The sequence below is a fragment of the Hippocampus bargibanti genome, linkage group LG04 (assembly GCF_051943395.1).
Source record: "Hippocampus bargibanti isolate YZ-2025 linkage group LG04, ASM5194339v1, whole genome shotgun sequence".
Lineage (NCBI taxonomy): Eukaryota > Metazoa > Chordata > Actinopteri > Syngnathiformes > Syngnathidae > Hippocampus > Hippocampus bargibanti.
Genome location: NC_142737.1, coordinates 26,316,596 through 26,342,498, shown reverse-complemented (window position 1 = coordinate 26,342,498; position 25,903 = coordinate 26,316,596). Strand labels below are relative to the sequence as shown.

Sequence of the window (25,903 nt, the reverse complement as noted above, 5' to 3'; positions counted from 1 at the left end):
TTAAAGGTTAAAGAACTGTGAATACAGACATTTGAAACTATTAAAATAATTAGTTTTCCTGTGTTTTTTTCTGTCGTCTGTAACTGCCTTATGATCATTAAATTGTTTTATTTATTTATTACTGGTTCATTTATTGTTCATTCGTTTTTCCATTTACCCTATCACGTGACTGAGAAGCGTGCCTGTGTCAAGGATGGCATACTGATAAGGGATGTAAAGGAACCGGTTTGAAAAAAACAAAAAACAAAGCGTTATTTATTCTTTCTTTGCGCCACCGTATCAAATGACTCACAGAACCAGTGCCGCTGATTGGTGGCCACTGATTAAGAACATCAAATCTGAATTTGCCTATGTTGAAAAAGATGTAGCTCAATTAGGGTGATGCAGTCCACTGTTGCTTCGAAAAAAAATACAAATAAAGAAAGTAAACCTGATCTGGGATAGTAAAAATGATCATTTTGATCCAGGCTCTATTTTCTGAACAACTGGCCCACAATGCAATAACCCCCCGTTTTCAAGGTTACTGGTGTACTAACAGTGAAGACAGGTGAAACAAAATGAATCTTCACTGACAGTCAATAGCTTCAGCTGGGATGTGCATTTTTCTCATGGCAAGGAATGGCTCAGCGTGGCATGAAAGGGTTAGTGCAGAGTGAGGGACGGTCCGAGTCGGCTCACCTCTAAGGCAGGAGGGGTGTGAGGAGGGGGTGGGGGTTGTACCACAGGGTGAGAGAGGGTGGTACGGAGGCTGAGAAAGGCCTCTATATCAGAAACCACAAGAGCCAAACTGTAAAGAGCCCTGAGGATGCAAACTGCAGGCAGGGAGAAGAGAGAGGAAAGAGCCGCTCGTTACAGAGGACGGAGGGGGAAGGCACGGAACAAGTGTGACCACGGCCACGTCAAGAAACAACAACAAAAGTGTGCTTCTTAAGTAGGGTACACACATCCAGGTCTGAATAATTTCAGAATTTTCTCTCCTGCTCAAAGTCAGTAAAGCCTTTTATTGCCTTTGACTACTACTGAACAATCATAGCGAGAGACACACGAGAGGTTTTTTTTCATTGTCAGGTGTGGGTTAACACCCACACAAACCAACACGTGTGTACCCAGCTTAAGTGAGTGATTTTCTGTATGCTTCTTACCATATTTTTGCTACAAAGCGAGACAAGTGACGTGGTCTTAAAGGAGGTGAAGAAACAATATTTTAACAGAAACATCTCTATCAGGATAACTCACCTGCCAAGCCTCCAGCTGCTGTGACAGATTGAGCTTCTGCTGGATGGCATCCAGAAGCTGACTATTTAGCGACATGATGTCTATTTTACACTTGGCCAGCTCCATTTCCACCGCCTTCTTCCTGGAAGACCCACAGATAACACACAGAGACAAGATGGCTATGGTGCCATAGGAGCATGAACAGCTCACACAACGAAGGCTTTTGACAAACATGATAGGTACTTTATGATACAAATAATAAGCACCTACTTTGCTATGGCATCATCTCTGTCTTTAATGGCAGTCTGAAGTTGCTCATTGGGTTCTCGGACCTCCACCATGGTCCTCATCCGCTCGGACTCCTCTTGGAGGGAATACATTTCTACGGAGAGCAGCGCCATCTGTTGGTTGGATGGGAAATTACATGAACACCAAATTTTATCCATTCTAAAATGAGCGTTTACAACTAGAATGTCACTCCGTACAACGCAGACCTTTGAAACAAAAAAAAATGCTCATGAAGCATCATGTTCATTTGCATTTGTTAATGTGCTAGGGACTTTGTGGTTTTGCATATCTCACAGGCAATTGGTGCCATTATGACTCCACTATAGATCCTTCATACTGTATCTGGAAGGAACTTTATAAAATCCTTCTTAGCTATTTCAAAATATCATGATAATGTTTGCACAGTATTGTACAGAACTGTACACCAGTAATGGACCCGACTTTCCACACATACTTGATTGTGCATCCGTAGCAACTCCTCTTTACTGTTGTGTGTCTTTTGCTGCTCAGCTGCGTACAGCTCTTTGACTTCTCTCAGCTCTTCTCCCATCTTCTTTACTTGTTCCTCCAGAGCTTCCTCATCGCTGCGTCGAGAACCCTTTTGACAGTAAACACATGAGAGAAATTCTACGGTCATATATTATAGTGTACCCAAAAAAGGCTCAATGGACTTTAATATTGCCAAGATTTAGGATGTAAATGGATCTTGTGCGAGTTTCTATATTGAGTCATGGAATATATTGTTTTACATTCATTTTAAATAGTGTTTAATAGGAAGGGGGAAATGGTTTTGCAGTTGCTGGAAATGAACTCTGCAATGTGTGTGTGGATATATATATATATATATATATATATATATATATATATATATATATATATATATATATATATATATATATATTCTCTCATTTTCCGTACCGCTTCTTCCTCATTAGGGTCGCGGGGGTTGCTTGAGCCTATCTCAGCTGTCTTCGGGCACGAGGCAGGGGACACCCTGAATTGGTTGCCAGCCAATCGCAGGGCACACAAAGACATACAACAGTCACTCTCACACTCACACCTAGGGACAATTTGGAGTGGTCAATCTGCCTGCCGTGCATGTTTTTGGAGTGTGGGAGGAAACCGGAGGAAACCCACGCGGGTCCGGGGAGAACATGCAAACTCCACACAGTGAACCGGCGACCTCTGCACTTGTGAAGCCGGGGTGCTATATATATACTGGTCCAACAGAGCCATGTTATCGCATCTCGTCCATCTCCGCTTTGTTCCAGTAGCCCATTTTTTATCAAGGTGCTCTCAGACCTTGTTTGGCCGGGCGACGTCTGACCCGGCATGTCATTCCATTTATTGTCTCTCATCATTGTATGAGGTAGGCATTAGCGTGAAGGGGCTTTATAATAACCTACTGTCTATGTGGCATGCTCACTTAGACAGGACTCGTGGTGGCTGGGACGCCTAACCCCATCACAGATCAAACAGACCTGCCCACTGCCTAAAAAATATTTTATATATATCTCATCTCATCTCATTTTCCGTACCGCTTATTCCTCATTAGGGTTGCGGGAGTTGCTGGAGCCTATCTCAGCTGTCTTCGGGCACGAGGCGGAGGACACCCTGAATTGGTTGCCAGCCAATCGCAGGGCACACAAAGACATACAACAGTCACTCTCACACTCACAACTAGGGACAATTTGGAGTGGTCAATCTGCCTGCCATGCATGTTTTTGGAGTGTGGGAGGAAACCGGAGGACCCGGAGAAAACCCACGCGGGTCCGGGGAGAACATGCAAACTCCACACAGGGAGGCCGGACCGGGAAGCAAACCGGCGACCTCTGCACTGTGAAGCCGGTGTGCTAACCACTCGACTACCGGGCCGCCCTATTTTATTATATATATATATATATATATATATATATATATATATATATATATATATATATATATATATATATATATATATATACACACACACACACACACAGTATGGCTTTTGACTAACCTACATTCTTCATGAAATTGGAAAAATATCCGCAAACTCTCCGTTAGTACCGTTGACTCATTTCCATCTAGCAGGTTCTGTGTTAGCCTGCGCAGTTCTAGCAGGCTAGCATGAAGGCTCCCAGTAGGCACATCCTTGGCGGAGGATGTCTCCGAGGACTCGTCCATGGAAGAGTCTGTGGACAGCGCAGAGTCTGTGACGTCATTCCCTCTGAGATGGGAGCACAGCGAGCGCACGTCGCAATAGGCTTCCCACAGCTGTAGACGCAGCTGCGGATGGAGATACAAAGAGCCAAAAGAAGAACTTGGTGTCCTGCATGACTTGTGGCTGACATCTGGTGGCTGGTTTACCTGCTCTCTCTCCTGCTCCAGCTCCTCTTGCTCCATGCTTTGCTCAATCTCACACATCAAGCTGGACTGGTGGGGAGTGAGGTTATGCAGGCTGGTCTCCTCCGTTAGCTCCTCCAGTCGAGCCGTTAGCTGCCTATAGGACATCTGAACTTCTTGAAGCTCCACCTGATTCTGCCGCAACTGAACATCAAATAACCACAATCAGGCTTTAAAATCCTCCAGACACTATTCTGCCACCTTGTTGTCTTCCATCCACTGTCGATTACACTTTTTGGGTGTGGATGTGGACAAAAGAGCACCCAAAGAATCAAACTGCATGTTTCCCATCAGTTGTGATCGAAATAAGATCAGAGTAAAATCATGGCACATTGCAACCATTTAAAATCAACTAACAGATGACTTGTAAGATTTGTTGCTATTTAACACAACTTCAATATTTTTGGGTGATTGAGAAGTAGGTTTCGTTCTGTCATCCATCCATCCATCCATCCATCCATCCATCCATCCATCCATCCATCCATCCATCCATCCATCCATCCATCCATCCATCCATCCATCCATTCGTCATCGACCACTTATCCGAGGTGGGGCAGCAGCCTAAATAGGGAAGCCCAGACTTCCATTTCCCCAGCCACTTCTTCCAGCTCTTCCTGGCAGATCCCGAGGCATTCCCAGGCCAGCTGGGAGACATGGTCTCTCCAGCGTGTTCTGGGTCATCCTCGGGGTCTCCTGCCAGTGGGGCATGCCTGGAACACCGCACCAGCGAGGTATCCAGGTGGCATCCTAATCTGATGCCGGAGCCACCTCACCCGTCTCCTCTCAATGTGGAGGTGAAGTGACTCGACGCTGAGCCCCTCCTGGATGACTGAGCCTCTTACCTTATATCTCTAAGAGAGAGCCAGGACACCCTGCAGAGAAAAAAAAAATTCGGCCGCTTCTATCCGTAATCTTGTTCTTTCGGTCACGACCCATTGCTCGTGATCACCGATGAGGGTTGGATACGTAGATCCACCGGTAAATTAAGAGCTTTGCCTTTTGGCTCAGCTCCCTCTTCACTATGACAGATCGGTACAAAGTCTGCATCAGAGCAGACGCAGCACGATCCGCCTATCGATTTCCATCTCCTTCGTATCCTCATTTGTGAATAAGACCCCATGATAATTAAACTCCTCCACTTGGCGCAAGATGTCTTCCCCAACCCAAAGAGGGCACTCCACCCTTTTCCGACTAAGAACCATTGTCTCAGATTTGGAGGTGCTGAGTCCGACCCCAGCCGCTTCACGTTGGACTGCGTTCTCTCAATCATTCCAAATATGTCACAAGCCAAAAAGTAGAAACAACATAGTTGCACACAATTTTTGTGACCCTTTGAAGTCTCAAGTTTTGTACCTGCAGGTCCTTCTCGTGACACTGCGTCTCCAGCACCAGCGTCCTGTCTCTGAGGTCTTCCACGCTATTCTTGAGCACTTCGTTCTCCTCCAGCATGGCATGCACCCGCCGCTCCAGCTCCATCTTCCTCTCCGACAGCATCTTAATCTAACATGTGCAGCATCCGTGATTAGAAATGACACTCCGTCAAAAAGGACTGGATGACACACTGAGGACTGTCTTGATTTTCCAAAAGACCAAAAAGGAAGTTCATAAACTTGATGAAAGACTAAATATTGTGCCGTGCCTTTTCCAGGCAACTTGGGCTTTTACACAAGATTAAAAAGTACTCCCACCTGTCTGAAGAATGCCTGTTGCCTAGCACAGGCGTAGGCGGTAGTAACCACTCTCGTCTTAGGAATGTCTTGGTGATAAGGTAGCGCCTACACAAAGCTTAATATCACTTGAGTCAGCAAGTGATGACCTTCAACATCCCCTCAACATATTCTTCACAGTGGGGCTTAAATGGTTTTGTTTTTTGTTTTCCTGAGGAGAGATTAAATTGCGTTAAACGAACAACCCCAAGTGATCATTTTATGCCCCCTAGATTTGACCTACATCTGATAACCTACTTTACACTGCGGCAACTTTTACATCAATACGTTCTGGACATTTAAGCCCACAGTCATCTTTTCTTTCCTTATACCGATCAAACAGAAGGAGCCAGAATCGGCATGTAAAATCAAAGTCTATGAAAAGTGGAAGCAGCCAGACATTGCAGCATCTGAGCTAAAAATAGATCACTGTCTTTCTCAAAATTATAGTGCAGTCAGGGTATTTTCCCTGCTGTCACATGGAAGACGGACAAAGAAAAGGAAGAGAAAGGGAGAAAGGGAGAAAGGACAGAAAGAAAAAGTGAAGAAAGGGAAAGACTTTCAGTAACTTCTTTTACTGTGCTATCAACAATGGTTTAATGTGGCTGTAATCATATTTCAGCACAAGACTGACAAGACAACACATCTAATGTGCCTTATTGTGTGTATGTGTGTGTGCGTGTGTGCGTGTGTGTGTGTGTCTGTGTGTGTGTGTGCATGCGTGCGTGTGTGTGTATGTGTGTGTAGACATATTTTTTCAATGCCTGGCCGGTGGATGCAGTGATTGGCATCAAGGTAAGAAACTGGTGTTTCATGCAAGTCATGTGGAAATTCATCTTTCTTTTTTTCCCCCATTTCATCAGTTAATCTCAGATTCAACCCTTAGAACCATTGCTTGTTTTTGTACTTTCAAGGACGCTACATGCAGCATGCAGGAAGGCCAGACAACACCTGTTAACCACTCACTTCGAGTTCTTGCTGCTCCAATCAGGGAGGAGGATCGAAGTTAGGTACAAAGAGAGAGAGAGAGCAAACGATAAGAATACTGGGACATTAGTTACTGTAATGTTTTTTTTAGGACATGACACAAGTCACGGCAGTCTCTGACACAGTAAGAAAATCGGTTTCCCTTTGGGGACATTTTCTTCATTAAAATGGCCTGAAACAAATTGGCATCCACCTGTCACCACCGCCTCAAATAATAATAATAATAATAATAATAATAATAATAATAATAATAATAATAATCTTCTTCTTCTTTTCCTTTCGGCTTTTCCCTTCAAGGGGTCGCCACAGCAAATCAGTGTCCTCCATCTTTAGAGGTTTGATCCGCATGTTTGTTTTGGCCAAGCTTTTACGTCGGATGCCCTTCCTGACACAACCCTCAATAATAATAATAATAATAATAATAATAAAATAATAATAATAATAATAATAATAATAATAATAATAGTATGGAAGATTACTTTGCGGTGTGTTAAATAACCACAACAGCTAGTTTGACTTGTATCTAATCAATGGCATACCAATTCTTGTAAAAGTTATAAAACGGGCTCGCCATACTTGATGAACTCGATAGAAAGTAGAACACATGCGTACGTAGTTTTATGGGTGTGGTTTAGCTACTCAATTCAAAGTTGCTTGAGGATAAATGTGCTACTGTATTTCAATTATGAAACAGTCACCGTTCAGGGTCTTCATGTTATTGTGTCAGAAATGACAAAAGTGAATCAACTCTTTTATGAGCACAGATGGAGCGAGTACAAACTAGGCTAAGCGTAGTCTTCTGCGTTGATAACGACTTACTTCAGCTTGTAGCATTTCTAGTCGTGTCATGTGCTGGCTCGTAGATGTACTCTTCTCCCTGAAGTCGTCCCGTAATGAATGGACCTGAGTGGATAGCTGCCTCTCCACCTCTGCAGCCTGAAATGACAGAGACAAGGTTACCTTGATGAGTGAGGGGATACATTAACAAAAATTAAAACAATCATATAGGCACGCGGTGGGTATGTCCTCGGTAGAGGAGGATCAACAACAACCTGAATTGCTCACCCTGACGGGAAATTCAGCTACACTATAGTATGTGTCAATCCTCCCAGCACAATCTGTTCCTGTCAACGATTCCTGAAAACGTCACGGTCTTCTTCCAGAATCTCTCAATACAGTTGTTTCCTCCTGAAATAGCTGCACTGTCAAATGCCGTAGCACCCTTGCACGGAGCAGCAAACTTGATGGGGGGGGGGGGGGGGGAATCAAGGTTCCATGACGGCTGACTGTGCTTTATTAGCATCACCTTGTACTCAGGAAGCTGCCAATGATGATGCGATGATCACTGGCAGCTTTTAAAATTACTCACTTAACCTGCCTTCAGAAAGAAAAAACAAATATACGAGTACATATAAGGTTAAGGTGTAAATTTTACGTGAGTATACATTTTAATGAATAATTCATTAATTCATTCATTTTGCGAACCAATTTATCCTCACTGGGGTTGCGGGGGTGCTGGAGCCTTTTCCAGCTGTCTTCGAGCAGTAGTTGGGAGACACCCTGAACCAGTTGCCAACCAATAATTTGATGGTATGGGAAATCTCCAAAGGGAAAAAATATATATAAATTGTCAAAATGAATTGCATATATGTACAACAGTTACTTTCAATCTTGATAATGGTTGGGGACGTGATTCTATCTTTGGCAAATGCAATGTACCACTTTCCTTACAGTGACCGACTTTTTCCACATTGCTCTAAGCTTCTTTCTCACCATATTGAGTAACTGCAGTATGCGGCAGACACATCACAAAACACAAATGCTGTGCGCCCCAACAAAAACAACTCCAATAATGAATAAATACTGGGTTTTTACTTCAATATTTCTGTAAAGAGTAAATACTATTCTCGATGTACTGCATACATTTCACCATTTGGAGAGCCATTCAGTCATGTGATTGCACACAACAGCTTCACAATGCAATACAATGCAACACAGCCAATTGTTTTCAACACCTCGGCTTAAGTGAGAGCCCGACATATTTTAAACATCTCTCGATATGATGCAGTACGCCGTTGCACAAACAAATACAGCACAACTCCCAAAGGCATTAATATCTAAGTTAACCTCCAGGGAGCCCTCAACAGTTCCGTTCAGTCGGATACAGAACTAGGACGTATGCAGCGGTATCTGTGACAGCTGCATGACATGCTCCTCTTTGTGAAGCAACGAGATGAGCAATCTGCCATGGCCACATCAGGGTCAGAGCGCAGTCATTACCTTTAACGACAAGGTGGCAGATTGACAGAGATCATGACTGATTGACAAATTGTCAACTCACTTGGTCTGGCAACTTCTCATGGTGCCCGTTTTCATCATGGGGGGAAAATATAGCGAACGAAAAGCGGTCGTAGTGAATGTTGGGGTAATTCACCATACAAACATCTCTAAACATCGCTCTGTAATCTTTGTTTACATTTTGGACTTCCTTATACGCCATATCCTGCCTTCCTTTACATGATGTTGCATTTACATTACGTCACACCTTAACACGACTGACAATTGGCAACACAAGTGAATGTCTTGCCCATGTTGAGATTTGATTGTACGCTGCACAGTTTCAAAACAACCTGTGCCAGCAACTTGTGAATATGTTGCAGGAACTGAACCTTTTTGAAGATTTCCACATAAAAATATCTTTTGGTATGGGTTTGAAAAATGTGTACGATTCCACTGATTGTTTGAAAAGTTGATGTGTACCATCATTTTGATTCCCTTTTTAAAATACAGTAAAGTCTCATTATTCAATATTCTCGGGAGTCGGAATAAATATCGATATAACCGGACTATCGATATATCAGATCCTGCGGCATGTAAATTGTCTCCTTGCGTTCATAGAAATAGTATCGTAATAAGCAGTAGTATCGATATAACCGATATCGATATAACGAGACTTTACTGTAATTGTGCTTCCTACACAAATGAAAAAAAGTACATGATTGACCAAAAATGTAGGCCATACGTGCGTACTTTAGATAAAGTAGAGCACATTTAGAGCATTCTGAGAACAGGGGAGCTACATAGAATATATTTGTTCTTGTTTTTTTAATGTGCACGACTTGTTAGAGCAACCGAAAAGAACTTGGACTAACAAAGGAATTGTGAGCCCAACACTTCTGGACTCTTCTGTTTGGATAACGGATCCTGTTTTCACAAATGAGTAAAGACGATTCTCTGACAAGTGACGCTACTTGGCGAAAGCAGTCAAATGGGAACAAACTCATTTACAGTGCACCGAGCCACACAAGTACAGAAAGCTACTAAGGGGAAACACTGCTTGGCATGAGAGCAATTTCATGCATAATATAATTCGTTAGAAATCATATTTAGAAAGAGCTCAAAACAGATAAAAGGAAACCTACATTTATTTTGACATTTCATAGTCACTCAAAAACTGAATTAAATATGGCCACAAAGCCTCATAAGTACCGTAGTTCATTTTGCTCGGTCCTGTTTCATGTGGGTCTAGGCATAAACAGACACATACTTTCAATGCAACTATTGTGAAATGAAGTATAAAGGGTTCGGAGAATGCATATTTTGAATTGAGTAAATATAAAATGTGAGCGACCAAGTAGACCTCATCTGACCAGAGGCAGGTACAGACGCACATGCACAGACACGCAAACATGGACACACAGAAACGAAGGCAAAAAAATGCTCACAGTTGAGATCTTTTCTTCAATCAATATGTTACCTGTTGTTATTAATTTACTTGAGAGGGGCTAAGTTGTTTTGGTTTGAGTGCATATGGCAAGGCTATTATCACGGATTATAGCCTAATCCCCCCTGTCTTGCATTGTATGTCACTTCCAGAGTCCTGCTTGGAAGGCCATCCTTTTGTAGCCTATTTAGAGCTCTGTTAATACATTATTCTTATTCACCTATAAATTATGGCTTAAATGCTGAGTTTTAAAAGGCTAAGATCTTAAACTTGGAGTCTGCAAAATTTGAATGGAGCATGTCACAAAAGGAACAAAAATGGAACTTTGGAGTTCCTGCAAAGTTCGTGTCCAGTTGTTTACTTGTTGGAATGCTTTTTCACTATGTATCACAAACAAAGTGGCGTCACATTAAAAAAAATAATGTGGTAAAAGAATTTCACTGAGTCCATTTGATGATAGTATACATATATGTTTGATGCACTATTCATTCATTCATTTTCTGGACCGCTTTATCTTCACGAGGGACGCAGGGGGTGCTGGAGACTATCTCAGTCTTGGGGTATCAGGCGGAGGACACCCTGAATTGGTTGCCAGCCAATCGCAGGGCACACAGAGACAAACAACCAATTGCTCTCACATTCACAACTTCGGACAATTTATGGACTGTTCAATCAGCCTGCCACGCATGTTTTTGGAATGCGGGAGAAGCTGTGGGGACCAAAGAAAACTCACACGGGCCCAGGGAAAACATCCAAACTCCAATCCAGGGAGGCCAGACAGGGTCTTGAACTCATGACCTGTGCACTGTAAACTTGCCATGCTAACCACTCGACCACCGGGGCCACCCCAATGGAGTATTGTGTTGCTCTAAAGAAGCAAGTGGTTGAATCTAGCCATTGGTTAGTTTACTTACATGAATATGATTGAACAGAAATAGCATTATTTTGGTGAACGAAGGGATTTGCTGTCTTCAAAGTAATTGTGATGTTCATTAGTTAGTTATAGTTAGCTTGGGCCTGGATAGCTTGTTGTTTCTGATGGTGGCCAGTGAAAACGAGGACAGTTTATCCTATTGGTCCAGATAAAACTGATTAGATACCGATGAGATTTGTTTCTATTCAAAATGTCAACAAGCAGCACTGGAGAAGAGTTGCGGCAAATGAAAATAGAGCATGACTTGGACAAGCAGTTTCCATGGCTGTGTTTATGGTCTCAACATGCAATCAGACTTGTAAACAGTTGACATCACTGAGAGGCAACCCTTTGCTGAGTAATGGGCAGCAGAGAGGTGGCTGGGGGTTGGTGAAGCAAGCCAATTCGAAAAGCAGTAAAGGGGCGGCACAGGCAAGCACTGTGATTGACCTCAATTTGTTTTGTTATGCAAGGTACCCAGTTCCCTGCTGAAAGGAAATGAATCGTGAGATCTGAGGGGATGCGGTCTACTAACTCTTGGGAATGTCACACAATAACGCTAATCGTAACGCTTTCCTGAGAGTGTGACAGGTTGTAAATTATCGTATTTCCTATTTTGGTTACATTCGCGTAGTTCTCTTGGTTTACAAATGATATATATCGAAAATGTTTATTTAAACATGGAACGCCTGCTTCGGTTCATGTTTCGTGTCGGACCGATTTAGATCGTTGGACCGGAAATTGTTGTGCGCGTACGTTTGCATTAGATCGGGGCATTCGAAGTAAACCACTGTTGAGTCAAGACGTATCACATTGCTTGTCTTGTGGTTTTTTTCTGGATCCCACAACACCGTATCTCCCTTACTATAGTGGAGAGCGCAACATTTTGGAGGCACCGCTGGGATATTTGCGTTCGAGTGTTGTCTACTCGCCGTGGGTAGAAGCTCGCGCCGAATATCCCCAATCAACCCAGTCGGAGTGGCGTCGCCGTTTACTGGTTTGTTTCTACATGTGCTCTAGTTGCATCTCTGTGCGTACAGCCACCACTAGAGGGCACTGGAAGACTTTGAAGTGAATCCGGCCAGCTGAACTGCGTCTACCCTCTCGAAAATGGCGTTAGAGGAATTACAGTTGGACATCAAAGGCAAGTTATTTGGACTGAATTTTCAACAGTTGTCAGAGTTATGTGCTGAAATCCAAATATCTGGACTGGAAAGAGAGCAACTTACAGGAAAGACTCGAGGCCAACTAATTAATATTGTGTCAACCTACATTGAAAGAGCTGAATTAGAGCTAGAAGATGGAGGAATGTCAGATTTGCTACGTATAAAGGACTTGATTGAAAGTATAAAAGATTTTGAACCAGGAATAGCCAAACCAAGTGAAAAAGGTCGGGATGCAGTGCGAAAGAGAAGCATAGTGCCCCCAGACACTGCCCCCTGGCGCAAAGATTTCAAAATATCTGGACAAATAGGTGAACTCGGACAAAAAGATAAACTCACATTTCCTAATTTGGTCAGACAGATAGAAAGTGGGCTCAGTAAAGGCTACCAGGGGGATGAGATCATCGATGCAGTGGTTCGTGCCATAACACCAGGTCTGCAGTTGAGAAGCTACCTCGAAGGGAAAGAAAATCTTACCCTAACTTCTTTACGAAGGATTCTCCGATCTCACTATCAAGAGAGAGGAGCCACTGAGTTGTACAAGCAGCTCTCATCGGAAGTGCAGACTAATAAAGAGTCCCCACAGAAATTTCTACTGCGTGCAATGGATCTTCGTCAAAGGATTCTTTTTGCATCTCAAGAAGCTGAATCAGGGGTGAAGTATGATCCCACGTTGGTCCAGAGTTTATTCCTGCACACAGTTCTGACGGGGTTACAGAGTGACAATGTAAAGAGTGACATGCAACCTTTCCTCCTGCTAACCACCACATCAGATGAAGTACTGTTAGAAAAATTAAACATGGCATGTGCAAATGAAAAAGAGCGACAGGAAAAAAAGAAAAATGCTGCTGCACGGGTGACAACGCTGAACACTGTCCAGGTAGATGACACACCAGTCCCGATTGGGAAGAAGACAGTCTTAAAGCAGAATACTGTTACTGTGCCGAATGAACTCCTTTCAGAGATCAAAGAGATGAGGTCAGAGATGATGCTGTTAAAAGAGCTGCGTGCAGAAGTGTCCCAGATCAAAGAGACTATTCAGAAACCAACAGCCACTTCTCAGCCCACCAGCGGAGGACCTGAACGCCTGCCTGACCACTACCCTGAACAGGTCGCCTTCACTCCACCTTCACAATATCAGGTAGATCCACCAGCCAGGCACTACTACACCCAGCACTCCCCATCAGCTCTTCAGCAGTACCACCCAGCACCAGGGCCCAGGCCGATGAGGGGGGCAGCACAGTTCCAGCAGCGGTTCGCCCCTCCGCAGTACTACATGCCCCGTCGCCCTCAGCCCAGGTGTTATTCTTGTATTCAGACAGGTGAAGAATATTGTCAGCACTGTTTTAAATGTGGAAGTAGTGAACATTTCAGAGCAGGCTGCAAAGCACAGAACTCAGCTAGGAACCATGCTTTAAACTAGAAAGGGTTACTCCAGTGGGACATGGTGTGACCACAGAGACAGATAGGTCCCAGTGTTACAGTGGTGCTATGAAAATGGAATGTAAGCCCCACACACGTGGCCCCGTTCAGAAGAGACATAAGCAGTCATTTGTCGAGCGTACAGATAAGAACCAGTGTGGCAAATTACCTTCGGTCAGGGAGTTAGTGGGAAAGAAATGTCTTATTCGGTGCTTTTTGGGTAACAAAAGGGTTGAAGCACTCTGGGACTCGGGGTCCCAGGTGTGTGCTGTAGATGAGTTATGGAAACAAACAAACTTACCTGACGTGTCATTGAAAAATGTGAATGAACTTATTGACCCTGATAACACTCTCAATATTGTGGCAGCTAATGGAACGGATATGCCTTATGTAGGATGGCTTGAGATATCATTTAAACTTGGTGCTAATGATCCAGGGCTACTTGTACCAGTATTAGTACTAAAAGGTGACCAGCAACAGTGTCCTATCATAGGGTTTAATGTCATTGAGCGTCTTGTGTTAGATAGCCTCTCTAATGAGTCACAAACAGGGGATACAGAAAAGCTCTTGAAATCGGTTAGACTAGCTTTTCCCCACCTTAAGCGCAATAAAGCTGCCACTTTCATAAAAGCAGTTAGTCTGGGACAAGCACATGAGTACCGTGTAAAAACAACAAATGAGAGATTCACTATAGCCAGGCATAGCTCACTTATTATTCCATGCAAAGTACAGGCTAAGCCCTTTAAGGAAGATGTTACATTGGTTTTTGAGCCAAGTGAAAACCCACAGTGGCCAGATGGCCTCGAGCTTTGTGACTCGTTGGTCTCAGTTAAGGCAGGTTCCATCCCTAGGATAGTTGTTAGTGTCCAGAACCCTACTAATCATGATATTAGGTTTCCAGTAAAGGCTATTATTGGTACAGTGCAGTCGGTAGGGTCTGTCTACCCAGCTAACATATTTAAAAGGGACCTTCCTTCAGTGGTTGTCAATGAGGTCCATGTCCAGAATACCACCATCGCTCTCAGTGAGCAGTGGGACCCCCCAATAGATCTTTCTCATTTGGACGAAGATAAAAGAAAGACCGTTCAGCAGATGTTGAGAGAGGAATCGGCATCATTTTCAAAATCGGACGACGACATAGGGTGTGTGGAAAACCTACAAATGGACATTTTGTTGAAAGACACTGAGCCTGTTTCAAAGACATATATGTCTGTCCCAAAGCCAATGTACAGAGAGGTGAAAGACTATTTACAGGACTTGATAGCGCAGGGGACTTGATAGCGCAGGGGTGGGTGGAAAAGTCCACTTCCTCCTACTCATCCCCTGTCGTCTGTGTCAGGAAAAAAGATGGTACACTGCGCTTATGTATTGATTACAGAGAGCTGAACCGGAAAACACACCCTGACCGGCACCCCATCCCACGGGTACAGGACGTGGTGGATAGCCTTGGGGGTAACACCATCTTCTCGCTGCTGGACCAAGGCAAAGCATACCACCAGGGGTTCATGTCCAAAGGGAGCCGACACCTGACTGCCTTCGTGACCCCTTGGGGCCTTTATGAATGGATTCGAATTCCGTTTGGACTCATGAATGCACCAGCAGCGTTCCAGCGGTGTATGGAACAATGTCTGGAGGGGTTACGGGACGAAATATGTGTCCCCTATCTTGATGACATTCTTGTTTTCAGCGGGACATTTGACAACCACGTTGAGGACGTCAGACGAGTGTTGCGACGTCTCAGGGAAAATGGAATAAAACTCAAAGCCCGAAAGTGTGACCTCTTTAAGCCGGAAGTGAGGTACCTCGGCAGGATTGTCTCTGCTGAGGGGAGCAGAATGGACCCGGCAGATACAGCAGCAGTGCGTGCCCTGAAAAACAAGCAGCCAGGCACTGTCGGTGAGCTTCGAGCCATTTTGGGACTATTAAGCTATTATAGGCAATACATCAAAGATTTCTCTTGTATCGCTAGTCCCTTGTATGCTTTGCTTAAAGCCCCTCTGAATGTTGAGACTCAGCAGCATCAAAGACAAAAATGGAAAGTGAGACATAACAGTGTGTCTTCCAACACACGTATTGAGTGGAGTGATGAGCATCAGTCAGTGTTAGAGCAGCTAATAGACTGTTTAGTTCAACCACCAGTTTTAGGTTTTCCTGACTTCGCGCATCCTTTCATTTTGCATACAGATGCCTCTAACCGGGGTTTAGGTGCTGTGTTGTACCAAAGACAAAATGGCAAACTTCGCGTGATAGCCTATGGCTCTCGGACATTAACTGCAGCTGAGAAGAATTATAATTTACACTCGGGCAAGTTGGAATTTTTGGCGCTTAAGTGGGCGAGCACAGACAAGTTTCGTGATTATTTGTACTATGCACCATTCTTCACTGTGTATAGTGACAATAATCCACTCACGTATGTACCGTCGACTGCTAAGTTAAATGCAACTGGGTGCAGGTGGGTCGCAGAACTTTCTGATTTTAATTTTACTGTTAAATATCGTCCCGGTAAGGAAAATGTTGATGCAGACAGTTTATCTAGGATGCCCCTTGATATGGTAACATATATGGACGGATGTACAAAAGAAATGTCATATGATGCTGTGAGTGCTGCCGTACAAGCGGTTGACCAACAGAACGAGTCTAGTGCAGCTTGGTCTATGGGAATCTCAGCTATGTGTGCCGAGGTGTCACTAAACACACCGATAGCCCCATTGACTGTTGGACAGATCAAGCTAGATCAAGAGACTGACCCCATTATAGGACATATTATTAGATACAAACTGGCGGAGACGAAACCGCTAGGTACTGAACTAAGAAAGCATTGTCCTCAAGTTGTTTGTCTTGTGAGGGAATGGGACAAGCTACACTTTAATGACAGAGGTGTTTTGTACAGAAAAACGGCAAACAGAACCCAACTACTGCTTCCTGAAAAACACAAGGTGACAGTGTTAAAAGAGCTGCATGATGAAATGGGCCACCATGGTGTAGAAAGGACTCTTTCCCTTGTAAGGGATCGTTTTTACTGGCCCTTTATGCAAAAAGAAATAGAGGACTATGTACTGAGAGAGTGTGTGTGCCTAAAACACAAAAAGCCCAACCGTGAGACCAGAGCCCCTCTTACTAATATTGTGACTACTCAGCCTTTTGAACTTGTCTCCGTTGACTTTTTGCATCTTGACAAATGTAAGGGTGGTTATGAATACGTGCTTGTGCTAGTAGACCATTTTACACGTTTCGCTCAAGTTTATGCTACAACGTCCAAAGCTGGCAAAACAGCGGCAGACAAAATCTTTAATGACTATGCTTTAAAGTTTGGGTTCCCCCTTCGAATTCACCATGATCAGGGTGGTGAATTTGAAAATCAACTTTTTGCTCAACTGAAGGAATATTGTGGGGTTGCGGGTTCAAGGACAACCCCCTACCATCCACAGGGAAATGGACAAGTTGAACGATTTAATCGAACACTGATCCAGATGTTAAAGACACTGACAGAGAAACAAAAGAGTAACTGGAAAGACTCACTAAACAAACTCGTTTATGCTTACAACTGTACCAAAAGTGAGGTGACAGGGTTCTCACCTTTTTACTTACTTTATGGACGTTCACCACGTTTGCCAGTTGATATGTTGTTTAGTTTGAATCCAGACTCGAACCAGGGTGAAACCAACCAGAAGGACTATGTGAAGAAGTGGAAACAGGGCATGGAGGAAGCGTATGCGATCACGCAAGAAAATAACAACAAAGCTGCTGCCAGGAGTAAGAGACTATATGACAGTAAACTAAAGTATTCTACCCTGTTGCCCGGTGATCGTGTTCTGGTTCGAAACTTAACCCCACGTGGAGGTTCAGGCAAACTGAGAAACCACTGGGAGGATGTTGTTCATACAGTGGTTCGTCAAGTCAGCCAAGACATTCCAGTTTATGAGCTGAAACCTGAGAGGGGGAAGGGCAGATCTAGGATACTCCACCGCAATCTCTTGCTGCCATGTGATCATTTGCCATTAGAGACTTCACTACAGTCCCAGTCCAAGGAAAAGTCCACTCGGCAACGACCGAACAAGATGCCGGAAATGGATCCGGAAGAGGATGATGAGGAGGATGAGTATTATCCAGTGTTGCATCGCCAGAGCACCCGACCAGACTCACCAGAACCGCGGGACGTGAGCTTTGTGGAGACAACCCACCATGATGACAATCAACTGGGGAATGAACTGCCGGGGACGGAGCCGGGAGCTGCGGAAGTTGACCAATCTCAGGAGGGCAACATTGGTCCGGAAAATGATCCACCTGTGACAGTGTGTCCCCCTTTTCCCCAGCCACCCCCCAGTAATCCTGATATTGGGGGAAATCAACGGCCACGACGAGAACACAGGAGACCCAAGGTATTCACGTATGATCGCCTTGGTTCGCCATCTTGCTACAATGTAGGGACAGTACCATATCATGGTGAACAGACAATGCCTTGGATGTATGGCGCACACCCCTATTATGCCACGAAATACTACAGAAATGGTTAATCGACACTTCGGTTTAATAGAACAGTGAGATGGAAACAAGAAGACCCCGATGAGCCCTGTATAAGTAAAACGGAATGTATGAAAAGAGTTCCAGTCTGTGAATTGTTGATTGTTATAATGTAAACAGAATGTATGAAAAGAGTTCCAGTCTGTAAACTGTTCATTATTATAGTTCATATTTGGATGCAGTTCATATTACCGTGCGTCATTGTTTTGGGCACGTCGTCCAGCGTATTTATGTATTTACTAGTACATATGTTGGGGACAACATCTATTTTGAGGGGGAGTATGTGACAGGTTGTAAATTATCGTATTTCCTATTTTGGTTACATTCGCGTAGTTCTCTTGGTTTACAAATGATATATATCGAAAATGTTTATTTAAACATGGAACGCCTGCTTCGGTTCATGTTTCGTGTCGGACCGATTTAGATCGTTGGACCGGAAATTGTTGTGCGCGTACGTTTGCATTAGATCGGGGCATTCGAAGTAAACCACTGTTGAGTCAAGACGTATCACATTGCTTGTCTTGTGGTTTTTTTCTGGATCCCACAACACCGTATCTCCCTTACTATAGTGGAGAGCGCAACAAGAGCAACATTGGTCCTGCACTCTTCAATAAAATATGATGAAGCCATTTGAACAGGCACTGGTAATAATAATAATTATTGCTATTATTATTATTATTATTATTATTATTATTATTACAATTATTATTATTATTATTATTGTAGTAGGAAGAGGCGGAGTAGTAGTAGTAGTAGTAGTAGTAGTAGTAGTATTTGGCCAAGATGAGAGGAATCCCTGAAGAAAGCTAGAATTTAAAATGCAGGATAGTCTTCTCAGCTCATGCTATGCCGCAGCAACTATTTCCCAGGAGAAGGAAAAATGTACACACAACGACACAGACATTACTGCAAAAAAAAAATGAAGCTGTGCATGCTATCTTTTCTGGACATAAGGTCAACGGCATTTTGCCATGTGGCATTTATACCCTTTGCTGGCCTCTCTGCTGTGGGTGGCAGGCATGTAAGGATAAGACAGCAGAATGCCAGGTCAAAGAATTCTCAAATTCTGCGCTGAACTATGACATCACAACTTTACTCAAGGGTGGGTAGGATGCCACGACGGCTTCTTCTTGTTCTTCTTTATACATTTAAAGCCATCCATAACCCCCCCCCCCCCCCCCCCATACCTATCTGACGTCCCCTCTTGTTCCCTCAGATCCTCAGCCACCCTCCACCTCTATCTGCCCTCTGCCCGCCTTAACACAATGGGGTGCAGAGCTTTAAGCCGCTCTGCTCCCAAACTCTGGAACTCCCTTCCAGCCGACATCTGAAATAGTTTAGTTTAATCAGCTCTTTTGTAATTTATAATTTTATTTATGGTTTTATTGTTTTAGTGTTTATTGTTCCATTGTTTTTTTTATTGTGAAGTGCCCTTTGGTGCTTTGAAAGGCACTGGTTAATTTAAATGTATTATTATTATTATTATTATTATCAATTCGGAATTCCAACAAAATTGTCTGCATGTGCGTGCGTGCGTGTGCGCACACAGGCCGCGCAGGGGGGTTGTTATGTGTGTAAAGTGACAGAATTGTGTACTAGTGGTCAGGATGTGTGCCTGCCAGTTGAGGATAAGCAATTCAATCTCAGCTATTGTCTCCCTTATTGGAGTTTTTGTGTTATTGCTCGTGCTTGTGTCGCTTTCCTCCAGCTACCTTCAGCGACAAAATATCAAACTGGAAATGATGAAGTTAGCACTGCTGTTGTAATTTTGGATGGAAAAGACATTTGGATTTGAATATTACAATATTATTGTCACGATTTGCAAAGTGGTGGTGGACACCAAAAAAGTCAGAAGGAACAAAAACTCAAACAACAAAGTCATTAGGAAAAAAAAGGTCTAAAGTAACAAACAAAATCATGAGTATAACATGACAAGATGAAACAAACCTAACAGGATGAAACAAACAATGACCCGACACTGAATGGTCGTGCCAGGAGTCCTTTGAACTGCCACTGATTAAAATCACCAACACCTGTGCAGCTGCAGGTGGGGCCCGACAGTGCTACCCGTTGGTCGCAAACCGAAACATGACAATTATCACATGAGGCCTTGGAGCACGGGTCGGGAACCTTCTAAGAGAGCCATAAAAGTCAAATATTTAGAAATGTTTTTCAGTGAGAGCCATACACACACACGCACACACATTCGCACGCATCCACGCGCACGCAAAAGCGCACGTGATTTCAACAAAATATCAGTATATATTATTTAAAATACCCATAACTTTTTGATAATACCATTAATATGAATAGTTTTCCATTCCTCATGATTGGTAAAAAAATCCAGCCAAACAATCGGAATAAAAATCAACTTGCCGGGTACATAGGCGATGCTACTGCTAGCTAGCTTGCACACTGCTCATGAGCTTGCACGCTTGTTTTCTGCTGTCTCTCACATAAGTATATTGTTGCTAACATTAGCATGGGGCTTGTCAAAGTGCCACTGATACTCAACTGTTTCATTCATGGTATTGTTTCATTGCAAATTAGAATCACAGCAGAACATTTTCTCTCCATAAAGGCGAATCCTTCCGTCCATTCAACCTGAAGTGTACGATACTCGCCGTTTTGTTTTTACTTGTCAGGCTTATTTGAAAGGGGATGTTTACCTGTTTCGACATCAACACCCATAGGTCAATATCATCCAATCAAAATTGTGCTGTCGCCCAAACAGGAAATGAACAGCGAAAAAGCGAGAACATATATTAAGTTTTATCGGCGAGCCAGATGCAATCATTAAAAGAGACATATATGGTTCGCGTGGCATAGGTTCCCGACACCTGCCTTAGAGTGCTCCTCGTTTAGAATCTTTTAAATTAAATGAGGTAAGATGCAAATTTTAGTATCTTTCCACAGTTTGCCATCTGCGATGCTTCCGAGTTCAATTTTAACACGCCTTCCAGTTCTTATCTCTCATCAGCCATTAAGTCAAGTATTTGCAAACCTTTCCTGGAATTTTCTACCAATCTTCTTTTCCTTTCGGCTTTTCCCCTCAGGGGTCGCCACAGCGAATCAATGTCCTCCATCTATCCCGGTTTTGTGCATCCTCTTCCCTCACACCAGCTACCATCATGTCCTCTTTGACCACATCCATAAACCTCCTCTTCGGTCTTCCTCTCGGTCACCTGACTGGCAGTTTAAGGCTCAGCATCCTCTTCCCGATATAGTCACTCTCTCTCCTCAGGACATTTCCAAACCATCTCAGTCTGGCCTCTCTGACTTTCTCTCCAAAGCCTCTAATATGAGTTGTGCCTCTAATGTACTCATTCCTGATCCTATCCAACCTGGTCACTCCCAAAGAAAACCTCAACATCTTCAGCTGTGCTACCTCCAGCTCTGCTTCCTGTCTTTTCTTCAGTGGCACTGTCTCCAGTCCAAACATCATGCCTGGTCTCACCACTGTTTTATACACTTTTCCTTTCATCCTAGCTGAAACCCTTCTATCACACATCACAACTGACATTTTTCTCCAGCCGCTCCAGCCTGCCTGGACACGCTTCTTCACCTCTTTTCCACACACTCCATTGCTCTGGACAGTTGACCCCAAGTACTTAAAATCCTCCGCCTTCTTTGTCTCTTCCCCCTGTAGCATCACTCTTGCACTTGGATCCATCTCATTCACACACATGTATTCCGTCTTGCTGCGACTGATCTTCATTCCTCTCCTTTCCAGGGCATATCTCCACATCTCTAGTTTCTCCGCCACCTGTTCCCCGTTCTCGCTCCAGATCACAATGTCATCTGCAAACATCATGGTCCAAGGAGATTCTTGTCTAACATCGTCTGTCAGCCTGTCCATCACCAGAGCAAACAAGAAGGGGCTCAGAGCTGACCCTTGGTGGAGTCCCACCTCCACCTTGAATTCCTCAGTCACACCGACAGCACACCTCACAACTGTCTTACAGTCGTGATACATGTCTTGCACCGCTCTGACATACTTTTCCGTGACTCCAGACTTCCTCATGCAACGCGACAGCTCTTCTCTGGGCACCCTGTCATACGCTTTCTCCAGATCTACAAAGACACAATGCAATTCCTTCTGACCTTCTCTATCAGCATTCTTAAAGCAAACACTGCATCTGCCGTACTCTTTTTTGGCATGAAGCCATACCGCTGCAAACAAATGTTCACTTCTGCTCTTAGTCTAGCTTCAACTACTCTTTCCCAGAGTTTCATTGTATGGCTCATCAACTTTATTTCTCTGTAATATTGTAATACTCTCTAATATACTACTTTCTACCAATACAATTCATTATTACTGCTATGGAGTACCTGTCAATGTATAGTGTTTTTCAGTGTGTAGGGCAAACCTTTTCAAACTGACGACTTTGGAGTATGAACACCAGCTGAATGCAAATTGTCCCCCTGTGCACCTGGCTGCACATCTTATATCGTGCAGGCAGACTTGAATTCCGCTGAGAGACCCCAACAGCCCACCCAGGAACACTTTAACACGTGTACTTTCTCTGCATTTTCGGTAGCGTGGAAGGACGCTTAAGGCCATGTGACACAAAGCCCAGACTAATTAAATCTTCCGTGCCGCCTGAAGTGTCACATCTGAAGTACACACTTTGAACATGCAGACAAAAATACGCAAAAGGACTATTTCTCACCCTTCGAAGCTGTTCTAGAAGTCGATGGTTTTGTTCGGATAGCTCACTGATGGCCTTTGTTTTGTTCCTGTCAGCCTCTCTCAGCTGGACCTGGTGTTTCTCCAGTTCTCCCTGTAGCTGCTGGATGTCAATCTCCAGCTCGGCCACACGGCCCTCCCACTCCCCCTCTCGGTTTTCCATACGCCAACGCAAGTCATGCTTCTCCTGCTCCAAGTGCTGCCAGAAGAGAAGTAGCACAAGATTAGATATTACATCTGTAGTGCCATCGTCCGTGAAAACGTTTGTACACTGTATATACGTCTGTGTAAGCTCTCAGTCGTACAGGAGTGGTCCATCGATGAGAAGGTTTCTTCAGCCGTCATCTGTACAAAAGTGAAGGTTTCGGACGTTTCGCCTCCTATCCAAGAGGCTTCGTCAGCGAACTAAAGTCTGACTGGTCGTATCGGCCCCATTTATATATCCCTTTTGGGTAGGAGGCGAAACGTCCGAAACCTTCACTTTTGTACAGATGACGGCTGAAGAAACCTTCTCATCGATACACTGTATATAGCACACTGTATTTCAGATGGTTCATCACAGTTTGGAGTGTCTGAAGAAAAGGAAAATGATGACAGAACAGAATGTTAAGCAAAATGCAGTCTTTCTACAGAAATTGAAATGTTTGTTTTCCCAAAACAAGTACACATTTGTCATTTCATACACGGTGCTGATGAGGATCGTCAGGAAGGGTGATGACAAACGTATCTTTTGGTCTAGAACTTGACACTTAAGTCTTTCTGTTTCCCCTTAATGTTTCTTTTTTTAAATATTTGAACAAAGAGTGTATTTGTCTCTTCATAGAAATGACCAATCGGTCACCTGGAGACTACCGATGGCTATCTCATAATTTAGATGGATTGGTTGTTGTCTGGATATAATGGAGTAGATGCTAAACAAAGACTTTCAAAACAGATGCAACAAAACAAGTTAAAACCCAAAACAACTTCAATGGCTCCGATTTCGGCAAGCAGATTAATTCCGAGCTGCATCACGAGGATGAATATGGATCAAAGGGGTGAACAGATGTACAGTAGATTCTGTGAGCTGTGTACAGTGAGGGGATTAGTCTTGCAATTTTTTCTCAGTCTACACGTTAGCTTGAGTGGGGGACCCCCTTACCAATCCTCCACAAAATACTAAATAGGTGATCAGTAATACAATTCAGGATAAACTACAACAGAAGTTTGACTAAAGTCATGGTGAGTAGGTCTACCAGTAAATCAACGCAGATGGCCACCTCTGTCAAAGAATGATGTGAAAAAGTGCCTTCAGATAACTTTTTTTAAAATAAATTGGACTCAATTTAATACATATCCTTTCGCTTCGAGATTAGTTTTGTCATGGTTGTTGCACAATGTTAAACAAAAAAAACAAAACAGAACTGAAGTACATTCCCACTTACAAGTAAATACAGTAACCCCAAAAGAAAATCGATTCTAAATGACGCTATGCTCAATTCTATAACTTTTAACAAACCTTGTCCATTGTAAATCACTCATTGAGATCTAAGAGCATTATCTGTTGATAAATCATTTGCATTACCTCTAATTTGTCATGCAGGTCTTTGTGCATTTTCTCATATTGCTTCGTCAGATCTTGGTTTCTTTCGAGTAAAGCTTTGCCCAGTTTGGCAGCGAACAGCAAATCCTTTTCCTTCTGACGCATGAGAGACATCAAGTCGGCATTAAGGTCCGCCGAGGACGCTTCGGCTTGATCCTGCTCGTCGCTGAGCATGGCCAGTTCCTCCTCCAAAGCCACGCCGAGGCCTCCGCAGCCGGAGCCGGCGTGGCGCAGCGGGTGTGCCGGGAAGCCTCCGGCTTCGTGAACCGGCTCCATGGAGTCGCTGTCCAGCTCCAATGGTGCTGAAGCCACGCCGGAGGTGCTCAAGTCGAGGCAGAATGCAGACATGGCTCAACTCCACGGCCGGCAGGGCGAAGGACGAGCCGCCAGAGAGGAACCGACTGCTTTTTTACTCCTTTTCTTCTTTTCTTTTTTAAGACCAATGACCCCACCCCGAAAGAACCGGGTTGGGCTGGCCATACTGGCATGTAAGAGAAAATTCATCCATCCTTGTTGAAGACCCGTCCTCGTCGTTAAATTGCAGCCGGCTCCGTTTGAGACTGAATCACTGCGAACAACGCCTACCCCTTTTGCGACTCACTCACTCGCTGGTGTCAAACGTGAGCGAGAACAAATGTTTTATCATGGTTTTAATCCACATCGACGAGTTCTCCATTGCATTTTGTCGCGGTGCTTCCATCCGGTCGCTGGGCTCCGGTTCCTCCATTTAGCATTAGCATTCATTTAGCCGGTTATTCCGGAGACATTGCGAAAAAAATCTTGCCGCCCGCTCTATCTTTTCTCGTGCCCCTATTGAATGCGCGCGCTCGTCACGTCAGTGACGTCAGATTCAACCTGTTACAAGTGGCCATCTCATTGGCTGAATATGATAGCGCCATATTTTGGTGCTTCTCACACAGCTGTTTGACCTCTGCTTATGAGCACGAGGAGAGCATTGGGGAGCTATAGTTCACCATAACAGAGTGGTTAATACAATTTTTAATGACATACGCACGAATGTGTGTGTGTGTGTGTGTGTGTGTGCGTGTGTGTGCGTGTGCGTGTGTGTGTGTGCGTGTGTGTGTGCGTGTGTGTGTGCGTGTGTGTTTGAGCGCGCGCGTGTCTGTGTGTGTTACAAATGGAAGGCGTTTCAGCTTTTCCCAGCCTGACGTCACATCTGCAAGGTATCTATACACCACAAATCTTTGTTACAGTTTCCACAGCTACCAATTTTTATCCAGGTTCAATGACCAGGGCATATCAGAATCAGAAAGCCTTTAATAGTCACACAGTGGGGAAATTTACAG

General features: G+C 43.9%; 1 protein-coding gene across 3 annotated transcripts in view; it reads right to left on the bottom strand.

Moving 5' to 3' along the window:
* Positions 1-25,480, bottom strand: part of bicdl1 (BICD family like cargo adaptor 1) — a 31,862-nt gene extending 6,382 nt beyond the window's left edge. The window contains exons 1-10 of one of the 3 annotated variants that reach the window (XR_016114761.1): positions 24,579-25,079; positions 22,998-23,213; positions 7,401-7,517; positions 5,242-5,388; positions 3,853-4,032; positions 3,553-3,771; positions 1,958-2,101; positions 1,486-1,616; positions 1,237-1,357; positions 679-812 (exon numbers count right to left, since the gene is read on the bottom strand). Coding sequence is in view for 2 of the 3 variants with exons in the window: in XM_088994925.1 (XP_088851051.1) it covers positions 1,237-1,357; positions 1,486-1,616; positions 1,958-2,101; positions 3,553-3,771; positions 3,853-4,032; positions 5,242-5,388; positions 7,401-7,517; positions 22,998-23,213; positions 24,579-24,946; positions 24,995-25,100 (1,749 nt within the window). In the remaining variant the exon portion in view is untranslated. Of the gene's footprint in view, positions 1-678; positions 813-1,236; positions 1,358-1,485; positions 1,617-1,957; positions 2,102-3,552; positions 3,772-3,852; positions 4,033-5,241; positions 5,389-7,400; positions 7,518-22,997; positions 23,214-24,578 lie in introns of all 3 variants that reach the window. The other 2 variants (XM_088994925.1, XM_088994924.1) reach the window with 2 other exon arrangements.
* Between the last annotated feature and the right edge of the window lie 423 nt (positions 25,481-25,903).